The sequence below is a fragment of the Podarcis gaigeae genome (genome assembly GCF_964106915.1).
Source record: "Podarcis gaigeae genome assembly, chromosome: 5".
In the NCBI taxonomy this organism is placed as follows: domain Eukaryota; kingdom Metazoa; phylum Chordata; class Lepidosauria; order Squamata; family Lacertidae; genus Podarcis; species Podarcis gaigeae.
In genome coordinates this window covers 66,518,702-66,536,019 of record NC_139681.1, presented here as the reverse complement: position 1 = coordinate 66,536,019, position 17,318 = coordinate 66,518,702, and the positions used below count along the sequence as shown (strand labels likewise).

The following is a 17,318-nucleotide window of genomic DNA, read 5'->3' as shown; positions in this document are numbered from 1 at the left end:
AACAGGAAGATAGGTAAGCTTAGCAACCTGAAACATCTTGTTGTGAAGGCAATGATATATGGATGATCCTCCAGAATCTAGGGTATGTCCAGGAGCAATGAATTCAACCCTGCACTGGGATCGCCATTGGATTAACATTTGGCAGTAGTTACATGATTTTAACATTTTTCATCCCAATTGTGTAGGGAAAGAAAATTGGGCAGTGCTGCACAATCATTATTTATTTCAGAATTAAACAATGCTTATGGGTACGCAGTGTGCTTAGTTACATGTAAATGTGATCCGATGTGCGTAAAATTATATGTTAAAATTAAAATGGTAAGATGCTCCATAAGATGCACAATAATAAAAAATAGTTGAGACTAGGTAGTCCTGTGAGTTGTTTCCATGACTCATTCATAAACAACATCTGAAAAGGAAGCCTAGAATTTTGAGCAGGCAGAAGGCAAGTGTTGTAGGCCCTGTAGTAATTTTTAGTTATTTATTTATATGTTAAGAATTAATAGAAAATATCAATGCAACAATTACAATACAATAAAACCACACAAAAATCAAAATGGTAATGCAGCTTTGTGCACTATTGATTCATGTAGCTATCCAACAATTCAAACAAGGGAAATATATGTAATAAAAGATTAATACATATATTTAATTCCAAAGGTGAATAACTTCACAATAAAGGACAGTGCATCCAGCTTACTTCTAATGCACTGCAGTTATTTTTAAAGAGAGTACTTAATTTGAACCAAAGTTGGCCATTTTGGGGAGTCTAGCAAAACAAAACACCATTGCCAATGAAAACAAGCAGGCATGATGTAGAGATGCAGTTCACTTGGACTGCTGTGTTCTGCTAGAATAATGTTTACGCCGATACTTCCCTATCGGCAGATTTCTGTGTTCTGATTATTGTAAGGAACACAACAGAAGAGAAGAACAACTTAACCTATCACACACTATTCAAGTATCCATTAACATATCTCTGCCTCTCTCTTTGACATTCAGTCTTCATCCTTTCATTTCCTCTTCTTAAACATTTAAGTATCAGCAGTGCCAACATCTGACACAAGCCAAAATATTACTGCTTTACAAGACGTAGAGCAGCTCACCAGCAAAACACATGCCTTGCTGAACACCTTTCCAAATAGATCTGAGAGGAACAACAGATTGCGGCAGTTAAAAGAGTCTCTCAAGCACTTCAGACCACAGGTACCTCAGCTGTGCATTTCATATTAATCCAAACCTTCCAAATGATAAAACTTGTCACCAGAAGGTCTTTTATTAAGGTTCCACATTATCAGCTTCCCTAGCAAAATAAAAAATAAAAATAGAATAGAATACATAACGCACATGTGCATCTTAGTATAATTCCTCTAGAAGAAAAGCTGTCATATTAGAGCAGCAAGAAAACCCTGAGGTACATAGTGAGCAGAATTAGTCTTCGCATACACTGATTCATTAACTGCTGTATAGACAATGTAATATCTGTTTAATCTGCCTATCTCTCCGTGTATCCATATATTGAATGATGAAGTAACTGGAACACTCCAATAGGGAAATGACAGCAAGTGACATTTTTATTTTAATATATGGTCTTGAAGCAGGCAAACAGGATTTGCTTGAAACCCTGTGCCATCACTGTAGCCCCTCATGCTGAGAGAAACATTTTCGCCCCCCCCCCAATAATTTCCAAGTCCCCGCTGCTGTTTATGAACTCATTTGGGCAACTTGTAAAATCCAGGTTGCATATATATGCAGATCTGAGTCTTGAGACAAGTCCAAGCAGATCCAGAGCCAGAAAAATAGGTGCAGTGTTGACTGAATTCACTGAATCAAATGTGTGATGTAGGTTCAAAAGAGCTAGAGGAAAGAGTGGAGAAAGAAAATGGTGGGGCGAAAGAACCAGATGGAGCCAGAAAGCCGGTAGGTTGTCTTGGAACACTGGGCAAGGATGAAAGTTGGCATACTTGGCTAGAGGCCTAACTATTTTGCAGGAATGGAGTAGAAAATATGTAGGATAACCTCCCAGTACATTTTAAATAAGCCAGTGCTTCCACCGCCTGCCACTTCTGTTTTTATCGCAGTGTCTGATTCAACGTTATGTAAAGGGCAAATGTCACATTTTTAGGCATTAAGATTAATTAAATTCTGCAAATGCTAAGTGGCCTACAGTGGTGCAAAATTTCAGGATGGGCAGCTTCCAAGTATCAAGATGACATTTGTTGATGGTTTGCAAAGCTGGCCTCTTAAAGTAGGCTCATGATGTTGGCATGGGCCCTCCCTGAATCCATGTGCTGCATGGAGAGGTATTGCGCTAACTTGAAATTTGATTCAGTTCACATTTCAGGCGAACCTATGTAATTCACACTTTCTGAAACCACGAAGCAGAATACAGCCATGCTTTGAAAGTTGCATTTCTCTGTATTTTGAAATGGAGCTCTCGGCCATGTGACTTTTCCTTTTTGTTATGGGTATCCCTAGATTTGCTCCCCCTGGGTATATATGTAAATAGTAGTACAACCAGGAGATTCCTTACCCTATCAAAGTCTAGTGTGTTGCTGCCAACTGGAACAGAGAATAGGAGGACTGGACAATGCTAAACAGAGCTTCTGGAGGTTCAAGTGTTCAGTAACTGCTCAGAGGGTTCAGCAGGCAGTAATAATTGTCCTCCACATGATTTTATCCATGCAAGGCCTAGCATAGGGATTAAACTAATTTATGCACTGGGAATTTGTCCGGTAGACAAATATTTCTAGTGTTTGTCTCGTGTGTAGGGTGAGGTTGGCAGTTTACACACCATCACCATTTGAACAAATTGATTGGTAGAAGGACTCAAATGTTTGAACTACTTCTCACTCAATACTACATGGAACAGTGCATGGGAATAAGCATCCATTTGCCCTGAAAATGTATCCAAGATTGCCTTGTAAATAGCCTTGAGACAAATGTAAATGGCAATCCATAAATAAACCAATATTAGAGTGAAGAAAATGATTAAGTCATTGTTCTTCATGGTAACTCCTTTTTTTAAAAAAAAATAAAAATCTTATTGCTAATGTAATAATGTTTAAAAGTTAATTCCAATAACATTCATGCATTTTATTATTTTGATAGCCAGGGCAGCAAGAATTATTCTAGGTTCCTTAATTAAACCTGAAGAATGAAAGGGAAAGTGTGTGAGAGTGTCCTTCCTATCCTTGTTTGTTTGCTTTTACAACATTTAATTAGCATAAGAATACAATATCTGCAGTGAGTGTTGGTTTTTTGTAATTGTTATGTGCTTCAGTAACCTTATGGAACACGCTCTTAATGTAGTAGCAATGCATATGCAGTGATGCAATGACCATGCTGCTCCCACTGCCTCGGCCTCCATCCATAGTGCAGGTAAATGCAAAGGCTGGATGTGTTGCGTGTCGAGCTCCCCCAAGCCATCCCCAAATAAATCACAATTCACATAGAATTTTTGCTTAAGGTTTTTGGCATAATTTTGGCCACAACTTTATTTAAGTACATAAATGTGAGTGGTTGCTTAGGCATTGGTTCCGACTATCTGCCCCCGCCGCGGAACAGAACTGACATTCGCACACCTGAGATAGTCAGAAAGAGAAGATATGTTGGGGAGAAAGATGGAGCTGGGAATCAGACCCTCACCTCTCCCCGCATGCTCCCAGGGGCTTGTGCGGCCCAAGCCCCAACCAGGCATTCGGACGAAAGGATGGCAAGCCCCTGGATTCCTTTAACGGAATTCCCTTGCAGCAGCAGCATTGGAGGGGCAAGCACCCCCTCCACCAAGCAATTTTTTAACCAATGCTTAACCACAACCTTACAAGTTATGACAAAGCGTGTTCTCCTTCATGGAGAGCACGTGTTGCGGTGGGGGCCAACAGGACACTCCAAAGTTGGGGGCGGGCTAATTAATCGTTGGCCACTGATGCGATTAGGGCTTCCCTTGTTGTTGGGAAGAAATTAATGTTGCCATTTATTGATTGACAGCCAGAAATGCTAAAACTCCTTGCACGAGGCTAGGGCTTCCTCTTTTCACCCGTGCAGTGGATTGCATGTACCTCCCTCCCTAGAATTAGGGTTGTTCGCTTTGACCTTGCTATGCCTGTCATGGAGTCGTCTGCTCTTGGTGCAGGGGCCTGGTAGGAATTTTCTCCATCTGGCTGATTGGCTGGGGCCATTTGGTTTTTGCCTGCTGCGTAGCAAATTGTCACAACTTGTAAGGTTGCGGTTAGGCATTGGTTTATGGTTTGGTTGGTTGAGGGGCATGGATTGGCTGTGCCTGCCCCTCTAATGCTGCTGCTGCAAGGGATTCCGTTAAAGGAATCAGGGCTAACTATTGCTTGTCCACTCTGTCAAGGGGGCTCGGGCCATAGCAATGAGCTCCTGGTTGCATTTGGGGTGAGGGCAGGTTCCCTGCTCCGCGTAACCCCCAAGTGTATTCCCCCATGACTTTCGCATCATGAGGAATGTCAGTCTGTCCCCCATGGTGGGGGCAGATAGTCGCAACCAATGCCTGGTTGCATTTGGGGTGAGGGCAGGTTCCCTGCTCCGCGTAACCCCCATTCTGACTTTTGCATCGTGCGGAATGTCAGTCTGTCCCCCATGGTGGGGGCAGATAGTCGCAACCAATGCCTATGCAACCACTCACAAATTTGTATTTTAATAAAGTTGTGGCCAAAATTATGCCAAAAACCGTAAACAAAAATTCTGTGTGATGTGTGAGTTATTGGGGTGGACCTGGGGACCTCGACACGCAATTTGCTACGCAGTAGGCAAAAACCAAATGGCACCAGCCAAATGGACAAAATTCCTACCAGGCCCCTGCCCCAAAGCAGACGACCCCATGACAGGCATAGCAAGGTCAACGCAAGAGCCCTAAATTAGGGAAGGTGGGCGGGTGATCCGATGCACACAGCAAAAGAGCACAGTCAGTGCTGCGGGCCTGAATATAAAACTTTTGGTCCATCCCACTAATTGGCAGCATCAAAATTTCCCCAGTAACCCAAACAGCCCAATCACTGCAGATGGCCATCTAAACGACCCACCCAGCAACAGAGGGGTGGCTTGCCAGACCCCACCGCAACACGTGCTCTGCATGAAGGTGAACATGCTTTGGAAAAACCATCTCATAATAGGCCCAAGAAATCCAGTGTTCCACTGACCCTGGGGAAACAGGTGGAAACAAGGCAGAAATGCTTTCTTCATACATATGAGGGTGAAACACATTTATTCCCCCAGGAGCCCAAACTAATCACGAGTCGCTGTGGCATTTCCCTGTAGCTAAGCAAAGTCCTATAATGTAGTTGGAGACGGGAAACCAAAATGGTTGAACTCGCTATCCTGTACCCCCCCTTACCTGAGAGAAAGTCCCAGTGAAATCAGTGAGACTTGTGTCTGAGTCAACATGCACTTGTCAGGCATGTATCCATAGCGACACATATGTTTTAACACACCTGTGTTCTTAGCATGTTGTAGAATAGAGATCCGTGCTGAAGCCTATTACTTGCAGGCAGTGCCGGATTTACATATAAGCTAAACAAGCTATAGCTTAGGGCCCCACTCTCGGGGGGGGGGAATTAAAGGGGGGGAAACTGGATGTACGTTTCCAAAATATAAGATAAAAAATAAATAAAATACAACCTACATACAGCAACTGTGTTTTGTGTTGTGTAAGCTCCTATGATGTAAGTAATGGACCCCGTCTGCTAGTCTACTCCCTAAAATATCACTGGTTTGCTCATTTCTACATATAGGGTGCCTACATTCTGCCTGGACTGGTTGCATGGCAACATGTGCAAATGGCTTTAGATACCTATAAGGTCCATAAATTACCACATAGCATATATTCAACACAAAAAACAGTGACAATTTGTTGTTGACAAGGGACAGCTGGATATATAAAGGGCCCCATTACATTCAGTAGCTTAGGGCCTCATCAAACCTAAATCCGCCCCTGCTTGCAGGAGAACAATAGAAATATGAAGTACTATTTTTAAAAAATTAACACATAATCTCTGTGTGCCATCTCTTTCTTGGTATTTAATGAGTAGCTGTGAGAGAATCGCCTGAGGCTAAATCAAGGCAGCCTAACATACAAGTGGATCATTAATATTTCTGACAAGCTAACTGTATAGAAGTCTTCATCTTGTTTGCATAAATGATCCTTTGTTTTAACAAATAATCGTGATTTCCCATACAAGCTGTGTATCCATCTGTAGTGTTCGCGTATAATGTGATATTTGTGGATATTTAAATAAATGGGATAAATAATGTAAATTTGTTTTAACTGCAGTGATGATTAAGACTGCATTATTTCTCCATTTTAATAAACTGCTTATTTTAAAAAATCATTCCAACAGCAACCTATCATACTTTCCCCACAAACACAGCTATTTCATAGAACTGTTGTTGTTGTTGTTGTTGCGTGGACAGGCGGAGTCCCCAGATCCCGCGCGGTCCCCCCGTCATGTGGAATAACGACTCAAGACAACGTGCTATGGGATTAAATTGGCCACAACTTTATTAAATTTCAAATGTGGGTAGACCTTGGCTCAGGCATTGGGCGTTCTCCCTCCCCATTCCCCAGCCGGGGACCTAGGGAGCATCAGGGTTATCCAGTGTGTGGGGGGGGGGATGGGCTGGCTCTGGAGAACATATGTTCAAGCAGAGATAGCCGCCCCCGTTACGCCGCCGCCGCAGGGGAGAGCAATGACGACCTTCCGGCGTACGGTCAAAGCCTCCCTTCAGAAAACCCCTTTAACGGGGAACCCTGGTATCGCCGCCGCAAAGAGGAAGATGGACAAAAGGATTCCGCCCAAGGCCTGATACCGCCAAAGTTGTGACGTTTTGCTACGGGAAAGGCGAAACCTGCCAATGCAGGGAAATTCCTTTCCGGCCCTTTAACAGCGACCTTAACGTAGCAGCGCCCGTATACCTGTGAAGAAAAGTTAACCTGCAAAACCTGTGAGGAAAATTAACCTGCAAAATAAGACATTGACTGAGGGTGGGTAGGGTGGGAGAAGCTCTGGAGCCAAGTGAGAATTCCCAGGTAAGATCCTCCCTCCTTTGTGTGGGCAGGTAATCCCTCCCCTACCTGGCCTGGTCTCCTTGGCAACTCTTCCCCCAGGTGGGATTGGACAACTCACTGAGGTAGGCGGAGACCTCCAGGTATCCCACCTGAGGGAAGGCAAAGCCTAGCCTATGCTGTTGGAGCCGCTCCAGATCTAGGGGCTGCACGCTTCCACGCAAAGGGCGCCCCCCGTTTTAAGCGGGGAGTGGTCATTCCTACTAGAGTAAGGTTGTCTTGGGGGGGAAATTGCAGGATAGCTGTGCCTGCACTGAATGTGCTCATACTGACTAATTTTTCTGCTTACAATAATATATCCCTGCATATTAGCTAGATATTAAACTTTCATCTACATATTAAGTATGTAGCATGATAATTTTGTACAATCAGGCATTTTAGTACCAGTAAAATGTGGCGATATGTAAACATGCACAATTTAGATGTGTGTTTACAGTTGCAGACTTTATATACTATATATATTTTTATATCATCTATCTATCTATCATCTATCTATCTATCATCTATCTATCTATCATCTATCTATCTATCTATCTATCTATCATCTATCTATCTATCATCTATCTATCATCTATCTATCTATCATCTATCTATCTATCTATCATCTATCATCTATCATCTATCATCTATCATCTATCATCTATCTATCTATCTATTATCTATCTATCTATCTATCTATCTATCTATCTATCTATCTATCATCTATCATCTATCTATCCTGGTCGAAGAATGCATACTTTGTGTGCATAATGGCACAGCTTTAATCTCCAGCATTTTAGGCTACCATTGCAACCCTACTTACTTACTTCTGATTAACCATGGTTGGGATTGCGTTGTTAAAGGACCTCTGGCAGCAGGGCTGGGATATACATGTGCATAATGGTTTGGATCCTTTGCCAGGCATAATGCACAGTACTTGGCTATATGGACCAACAGTATTACTCACTAATATTAGGGATGGAGGAGAAATTTTATTCAGTTTGCTTTTAGAGGTGAACTGACCTAGTTGTCACTTTCTGAAACAATTCACAATCTGAAACTCAGCCATCCTTCAAATTTCATACTTCTCCATATTTCTCAGTGCACTTTTCCAGAGAAACCATGGGTGCAAAAAAGCATCTACTGGGCTGCAGTGTGCATAAGAATGCATGCATTTATGAACTTAACATACAAAAATGCATTTTATTAGGGTAAATAGCTTTGCAAAAAAAAATGTGTCTAATAGGCAGAATTGCATACAAACCTATGTATATTAGGATAAACTCACTGGTGAATTTTGGCAAGGATTTTAAAAAATACCCACACAAACTGCTGTGGAAACATGGAAAACTGAATTTAAGACTGGAAGGATGGGAAACTGAGAGAAACCAGAATGGACAGATTCACCCCCCCCACCCCACTCACTCTAAGGCTTGTAGACAGTTTCACAAGCAACGGCCTCTCTTATTCACTTTGATTTGGGAGATGCCTTGACTGTACGTTCTTTGGCACTGAAGAGGGTGTGGGTACACACTTGCGCAGCAGAGACAAATGCACACATTTGGTCCCCTGGGTGCTAAAAATGCTTGATTTGGTATGCTTGTGTTGCTCTTTGGTGCAATTCCACCATGTAAATAGGGGGAGGGGCCCTGTTGGGCTCACCCTGATTGGTACATTCAGCAAGATATCTGAAAAGAGGCATCTATACACATACAGCTGAATGCGCATAGGTTCCCCTTTTCATATGTCCCACTGAAAGCACAGTAGTGGAGCGAGTAGAATTCAACGCCCGTAGGATGTGGTCCCAACAGCTGTGGTCTGTCCCTTCCATGGACATGAGGAAGGTATGAATGAAAAGGGATTCTGCAACTGTTGAATCATGTTATAGTTGCCCTCTCATTTTCTCTTTTCTGCGTTTGCACAAGCACTGTTATGTCAACTGCAGCACCCATTTCCATTATCAGGGATGTTCAGTTAGACCTCCAACCACCTGGACAGATGTTGGTTCCTGCATTATACTCCTCATGTTATGTTCCTCATACATGAGCTGTAAAAAGAAAAGAAAAAGCCAATCATAGTGTACACATCAACCCTGTTTCACTGATAAATTGTGTAGAAACAGGATAGAGTTATACCTATACAGTGGTACCTCGGGTTAAGAACTTAATTCGTTCTGGAGGTCCGTTCTTAACCTGAAACTGTTCTTAACCTGAGGTACCACTTTAGCTAATGGGGCCTCCCACTGCTGCTGCGCCACCACCGTGCAATTTCTGTTCTCATCCTAAAGCAAAGTTCTTAACCCGAGGTACTATTTCTGGGTTAGCAGAGTCTGTAACCTGAAGCGTCTGTAATCCAAGGTATATATGCGACTCAAACCTACAGTAGCCAAATAAACTAGGTAGTTTGGGATTTATTTTTTTCAGACCAAGACCAAAGAAGTTAGCTCAGTGCTAATTTGTTTGATCATATTCTTTAAATTTAATTTATATTCTCACTATTGGAGGGTTCAAGTAAAGTCATCCATTTTCTTAGTAGCTTTGCATATAACTATGTATGTGATTTTACTAATTTGACACTGCCTGAGACCTTGCTGTTATAAATGGCGAGAATGTTCTCCAGTCTTCATGGAGAAATGTCAAACTTTTCATGTTGTCATGAGAATAATCCAAACTAATGCAGAGCTTGGAAACAAATAATTATCTGACAACATGAAACAGAATTAACATGCACTAGAGCATGTCATGAACATTTCCTTCAGCAAACAAGCAAGGTAATTGCTGTCGGAGAACAAAGTAGAAAAAAGGGTTTTGTTCACTTCTATCTGACAATTTGGGGGGAGCACTGTTTATTCGCTTAACCCATCAGAACATGCTTCCTCAAAATGGTGCCATTCAAGGGCTGATGGAGTGAGACAAGCTTCCGGATTGCAGACACGTCTCATTTCACACTTCCTAGGTCTGATCAAACAGAATGTTCTTGCCCTGTTATTACTAGCCTCAAAGCTGGCAGGTGCGAATGTTTAAGCAGGACAGTTCTATCACAGGTTCATGCTGATCAGTCATTAATTCCACAAATTTATCTCGGAAAGAGTTTGCCCTCATATCTGCACAGCCCTACTGAAAACCACACTGTGTAAAAAGTTTTCTGACGAATTTGGTAAGAGTATAAGAAGTGATTAGTAGCTTAATGGCTTGCAGTTTGATATTTATTGTTTCAGTGATTTGTTGTGATTGGGTTCACCGAAGATGAAGCAACGTATAAATTTTCAAAATAAGTAACAGTCCTGCTAGATTGGACCAAAGGTCTTCCAGGAAGTACACAACTGGGCAGGGAAGCTACCATCTTCCTCATTGTATACCCCCAGTCTCTGATACTCACAGATATACTGCATGTCACCATGGAGACTATTCCACTATATCTATTCTTCAGAGGGAGAGTACCATCACTTATGTAGCCAACATCATACCACCTGTGCACCAGAGGGGGAGGTAGCAGCATACCTAGGGAAACCATGAGATTTGCAGAAGTGCAAAAGAAAAAAACAACACAACCCACCCCTAAGGTGTCATGAGAACATATATATGGCAGTGAACTGCTGGCTGATTGTTGCAGATGGACAAATCTTTCAGTGCTGGTGTATCTCAGTTACAATTTTTTTCCGCATTTCGAGTTTGGTTAGCTAGCTTTTTAAACTTGTCTGTTATTTCTTGTGCTATTTTGAAACTGTTTCAGTATATTTTGTATATCACCCTGAGTCATATGTGGAGGACAATAAGAATATTTTGTGTACACTTTTCACTAATATAGGTGTTTTTTATGCACACTTCTCCATAATATTCACATCATTGTACATAATTTCTTGCAGTACAAAATTTGGAAAAGTGTGAATTGGGGGATAGGTGCATTTTTTGTTTCTATACTGTTTCAGGAATGTGAATTGTGCTGATCTGCACTCAGGTGCCAAAGAAACAAAATTTCTTCTCTATCCCTACTGATTTATTAGTATTTCAAGCCCATCTTTGCTTGATCCAAAGTGAACAAACACAAAACATTCATTGGTGCCCAAAGCTACCATCTCTTCCCTTTTCTCCTCTGAAAGACCCCACGCAACTTCCCTGGGCAGGAGGAGGTGGAGTTGATAGTAAAAAAAAACAAACCAAAACCCAGACCTGCTGGTGAAGGGTGAGTAATAAAGATAAAAATTAAAAATACAATAAAGATGATTTAATTTTGATAATATTGCCCATCATTCCAGGAAGGCATCCATTTAAAATAGCCATGTGCTATATAGAAATCCAGGCTAAAACACAGCTTTAGGAATTCTGTAGGCACTAAAGCTAGCATAGATGTCTAGCTTTTATTTGATCCCTTGCTTCTAAAACTTTCTTTTGTTTGATCCCTTGCTTCTAAAATATCTTCACATTATAGGTACAAAACCTGTGAAGTAAAAGACTTGAAAGTCCGAAAGATGATGAAAAGATTAGCAGCCAGAACAAATGCATGTTTACTCAAATTTAAGTCCCTGCAGAGTTCAGTGGGCCTTACTTCCTGGCTAGCATGCCTAGGATTGCAGCCTTAAACCATGAAATGATAAAAAGAATTAGATGAGGAATGGCCTGAATGGTTTTTAGAACAATGCATGCCATGAGCTTTACTGAGAATACCGAAACTATTCAAAGTACAATTTTATTTAAAAATTGAAAAAAGAAATCCAAACATATTAAGAGAATGTTATTTAACTGTATTAGAAGGCTATTGAAATTAATGTCAAGAAACTATTAGTACATCAGGGTAGCAGCTATAACTCAGTGGTAGAGCACAGACTTGGCATATAGAAAGCCCCAGATTTAATCCCTAGCATATCCAGTGTTTTGAAAAGATGATATGCTTGAAATCCAGGCAGCCACTGCTGGTCAGAGTACTTGTACTGTACTGTATACCAGGTCGACAGACAAATGATACAGACAAATTGGCTAAGGTTGCTTCCTATGTGTCTCTAAGCAAAGATCACACTTTTAAGTCATTTGCATAAGGACGCTTTCTTGCATCATTTGTGCAAAAGTCAGCAGTGGCATTTGCTCATCCCATTAGACGCCAATACATAATTTGCTACGGCATATTAAAAAAGGAAATTAACTGCCAAAGTCTTGCTGAAAGATCATGCTTTTGGTTAGTAAATGATCCATGCCAAATGTCTTTCTGGCCTTCAGGAAAGCATCAGCAAGTGAGAGCCAGGATTCCACTCTCAATCTTTGTAGATGATTAAAGTGGGGGGAAGCAGGACAGTTCTGGATGTTTCTGTTGTTTTGCAGTGATTCCCTACTGGGAGGATTTGAATGCAAAGGTTTGCTGAAGGTTACCACAACAATCAAGTGGAGAGGCATTTTGGAAAGCAATTGCCATCCCGAATTCAGGCCTCTATATTCTAAGCACGCACTATTAGTCAGCTTTATTTGAATGGGATCCTTGTAAAACAAGTGTGGCATAGTGGAAAGCATATCAGACGAGGCTGTGGAGAGCTGGGTTCAGGAATTGATGATCAATTACTTTTATTACTATGAATCTTCTCTGTAAGGGTCATTAATGTTGTTACACCGTATCCTTCTGGCTTGCTAGAATAAATCTAACACTATATGAGGGGGGAAGGAGTAAATTAGATAAGTTTTTTTTCTTGAGCTATACAATTCTGTTCATATTTATATTTATCTACTGCATATCAGGTTGTGTGCATTCTATCCAGCCCCATATAGCAATTCAATTTTGGCTTGATCAGTAAAGTTTCACTTCTGTCTCCTTGTTACACTAGAAAACAGACACACTTAGGTTGTTGTCATGGTCCCTGTTTCTAACAGTGTAGGGTTAAGAAACTGAAGCTGTGGTCTCTGGGTGTAATCCTGTATCCTTTCTCAGAAGGACAGACAATAAACTAGCCCTTAAGGTATGCTGGCAAACTCCCGGATCTTCTTCCATATCATTGTTCTTCATTTCCAGTCCTACAGTGTTGTTTGGTATACCCTCTCAGAGTTCTCCTAAATGATGGGTGTGTTGCACAGTCATACACAGCAAGGCCTGAGACAGCAAGTAGGGAACCGTATCCTGTCTTCAAGATACCACACGGGCTAGCATTGCATTGGATGCCTTTCCTAGCATCTCATTTGCACTTACAGTGTGGTGTAGTGGTTAAGAGCAGTAGACTTGTAATTTGGTGAACCGGGTTCAATTCCCCGCTCCTCCACATGCAGCTGCTGGGTGACCTTGGGCTAGTCACACTTCTCTGAAGTCTCTCAGCCCCACTCACCTCACAGAGTGTTTGTTGTGGGGGAGGAAGGGAAAGGAGAATGTTAACCGCTTTGAGACTCCTTCAGGTGATGATAAAGCGGGATATCAAATCCAAACACTTCTTCTTCCTCTTCTTACAGCTCTTGATCCAACAGAGGAATCAGCATATGGAACCTTTGACCAAATGGTTTTGTTCTTGCAAAGCTTAACTTGCTTATCCCTTTTGCCAGTAACCTTTCAGAAATCTCAGTAGACAAAGTGAAACATTTTGAACTCTGCAGGTGAAGGTGATCAGAGCAAAAGGAAGTTACAGGTTGGGAGGTAAAATCTGTATGTGGTAGTACAGTTGATCTTTTCAAACTAAACAGGCAGGCTGGGAGCATTTCCATACAGTATGAGATGGTTATTAGAATTAATGCAATACCAGCGCTACAAAACAGGTGGGACAAAACTGGTTTTCTTCTCCTCCAAAGAGCGCAGTAAAAAAATTGCACAAGAAAAGCAGCTGTGCTCAGTTATTACGCGATGCACACAAATGTCTAAGTGAAGCCCATTCATATTGCCAGACTATGTGGAATGACATGAAAATATGTCCTATTGAATTCAGTAGGGAGCATAGTCAGAATCAGGCTCTTGCCATGGCCAGAAATGAGCCGTAAGTGCTGAATAACTCTTAACAGGATTTTCTGCCTTTCACAGAGAGTAAATACGACTTCTTTCAGTGGCAAGCAGTCATATAAGCCTGTATTTAATTATAGATTGGCTCCGTAAAACATAAGCATTTATTCAACAGGAAGGCCGTAGAAAGCTGACTGTGTCTAGTTATCTTACAGCCAAAACACAACAGAAATCTGTGAGACAATGAAGCAATCCTTCATCATGTATAAAAAGACTTTTAAAAGCAAGCTCGTTCTACCATGTCGGAATGACATCAGGCTTTCAGATAATGAATAATAGTAATGATGGACATCAAGCTGCTTGTTTAAAAATAAAATTGAACTACAATTGGATATTGTCATGTGGACACAAATCATGTCTCTGATGCCCATCTGTAAAAAGTGTGACACCGTGAACTTTTTGCAATAGGGCTGAATAATTACCCTGTGTTTCTCCAAAAGAAAGGAGCATTTGTTGATGATGCATGCTTTTGTTGCCTCCCATGAAAGATTGTGATGAATCACTGAATGGTGTGTAATGTCAGTATATGTCAACATACTCAGTATGCGTCTAGTCTTACCACCTACCTCCTCCATTGTTTGAATGCTGTAAGCATAAGAAAGCAATTGTCCATTTCTTGCAGTGTTCACCATTGTCCAGTCTTCAGGGAAACAGCTAGTGGGTCACCTCAGAAGTAATAAAAAAAAAGAACAGTGGGAGGGGGAGTAGTTAGTGACTACACAGTCTCTTTTGATGAAAAAAGGGGGAGGAGATGTTATGGGGGAAACTGATAATCCTTTCTAATTCCTGCTATACACCCCGTAACTAGAACAGCTACATTATACTGATGTTTCAAATCATTCAAAATGAAAGCAGCCCAAGCAAAATGATGATTGTTGTAAATGATCATACAAAGGGAAGCTGAAGTTTTGAGACTAAAGGTAGAGAAAAAACCCTCAAAATTTTCAGTGATATTTATGCTTTTCATCCCACTTGCGCTAGTGGAGGCCTTGAGAAGCAAACAACAGCTTCAGAAAGGCTTGTCAGAACTATAGAATAGGAAGAGCGAAATTCTCCCTCCCTACCTGCCATGGTCCCAATACAGTGGTACCTTGGGTTACATACCCTTCAGGTTACAGACTCTGCTAACCCAGAAATATTACCTCGGGTTAAGAACTTTGCCTGGGAACTATAGTCTAACAACGTCTGGAGCAGCACTAGTTCCTCACCCTGTCCCAAGGAAAATACCCAGAAGTCTTTCTTTGCAACCCGATCTTCATTTCCTCTGCCTCCAGCTTAAGGAGGGAGGTCTCGGCAAACAAAAGAACAAAAAAAAAGAGGACTACTGTGGTCCCATCAGTAACCTTCCAGCACTCTGAAAGTCAGCCTGCCTCTACTACTACCCCTCCTCCTTAACAGAATTTTTGTGTATATGCTGCATCCTGCAGCAGTGCAGGAACCTCGAGACTTTAGGGTCCAGAATCCCTACTTGGGGAAAACAAGTAAAAATCAACATATGTGGCAGTTTTCCCATAAGTCTTTGACCTCAAAATGGTGGTGTGTGTCCTGTAAAAAGGACCAAAAGGAAGTACATATACAGTGGTGCCCCGCAAGACGAACGCCTCGCAAGACGGAAAAGCCGCTAGACGAAAGGGTTTTCCGTTTTGGAGGCGCTTCGCAAAACGAATTTCCCTATGGGCTTGCTTCGCAAGACGAAAATGTCTTGCGAGTTCCTGCGGGTTCCCCCCCCCTTTTTCCCCCTTTTCCAAGCAGCTAAGCCACTTATCAGCTGATCCGCTAAGCTGATAAGCCGCTAAAAGCCACTAAACCGCTAATAGCGCTAATCCGCTAAGCTGTCAATGGGCTTGCTTCGCAAGACGAGAAAACCGCTATATGAAGAGCCGGAACGGATTAATTTCGTCTTGCGAGGCACCACTGTAGTGTATGTGATGGCCAGCAACTTGAACGGCTTTAAAAGAATGGTGAATAAGGTTGCTAATGCCTACTAGTAGTAGTGATGGTTGTATTACCTCCAGGATCCAAGGCGGTATGTCTCTGAATACCAGTTGCTGGGGAACGCAAGCAGTAAGAGTGCTCTTCCGCTCCCATAGGAATCTGGTTGTCTGTTATGGGACCAGGATACTGGACTGGATAGGTTTTTGTTATGATCCAGTAGGGTCCTTATTCTGTTCTTATGAGCCACATCTATAGCTAGCCTTATCCCTGGGGGTTTTCACTGAACATTCATTGTGTCATACAGTATTCCAGCTCCTAGCCAATGCAATTACTGACTTCAGGAAAGTGGGGAAAGGAAGTGGTTGAAAAATGACAGCCCCCTGCTCAACCTAACATCAGAGAAGCTGCAAGTGAAAGATGCTGTAAAGTGAAAGATTGACATTGGAGAGGGAAGGAGAACGCCACATATGCGTTCCAGGACCTCAAATGCCCAGGGTCTCATTTATGAGCTCTTCAATAACGTCCCGCCTTCCATTCGGTGACTCTGTGCTGTTTGATATGGGCTGATATGAAATTGCAAGAACGTGGCTTCCAATGGGGAAATGGGCCAATGAAATAAGGAAGCCCCCAGCACCTTTCCTCTGAAGACCAAACTGTAGAAAATCACTAAAACGATAGCCAATATTTTATTTTATGCTTTAGGGGGCGACTGAGAAAACAAACTTAAAGTCGGAAAGAATGGCTATCAGGGACGGCGGCAGTGGGAATGGAATAAATGAAGAGGTGGGATCCAGCGGAGAATGTGATGATGAGGACGGATGTCAAGGATCTGGTGAGAGGAGCCTCACGAAAGGTAGGTCCAGTAGTTTTGCATAGATTCACTAAGCTGTGTTTGACTTTTATCTCATCCAGGTACTACACTAACCCTTGGATAGGTAACCTGTAGCCTTCCAGATGTTGCTAAGACTCCAACATGACCAATGGGTGGGTGGTGTAGTGCAGCAACATTTGGAGAGCCGCAGGCTCCCCGTTTCTGCACAAAACAATGATTTGATGCTATGGGAACGAGCCTAGTCTCCTCCTGGACTCCCTGCCACCACCACTGTCCCATCTTCTTATGTGGCATTCAAAAACATTTTTCTTCCCAATTTAGCAGCTTCTTGTGTTGTGTGGGCCAGCTATTGTTGCTTAACATTAGCTGTGAGATTCAAAACAAGCCAGCTTCAAACCACGGGCTGTGAATCGGGCGTGCTGGAACTAGTTTGGGCACGGCAGGAAGGCATGCCGCTTCCAAACTGCTTCTTTCAGCCACACGAATGGTAAGCACGCATGCCCAGGAGGAAGCTAGGCTCCTTCACGT

At 42.1% G+C, this 17,318-nt stretch overlaps 1 protein-coding gene across 2 annotated transcripts in view; it reads left to right on the top strand.

Annotated features, from left to right (window-relative positions):
* Nucleotides 1-17,318, top strand: part of LOC310846064 (glypican-5-like) — a 395,774-nt gene that overhangs the window by 263,932 nt on the left and 114,524 nt on the right. For both annotated transcript variants that reach the window (XM_083742108.1, XM_083742107.1), the window contains one exon: nucleotides 16,661-16,811. In XM_083742108.1, the coding sequence (XP_083598234.1) occupies nucleotides 16,661-16,811 (151 nt within the window). The remainder of the gene's footprint in view (nucleotides 1-16,660; nucleotides 16,812-17,318) is intronic.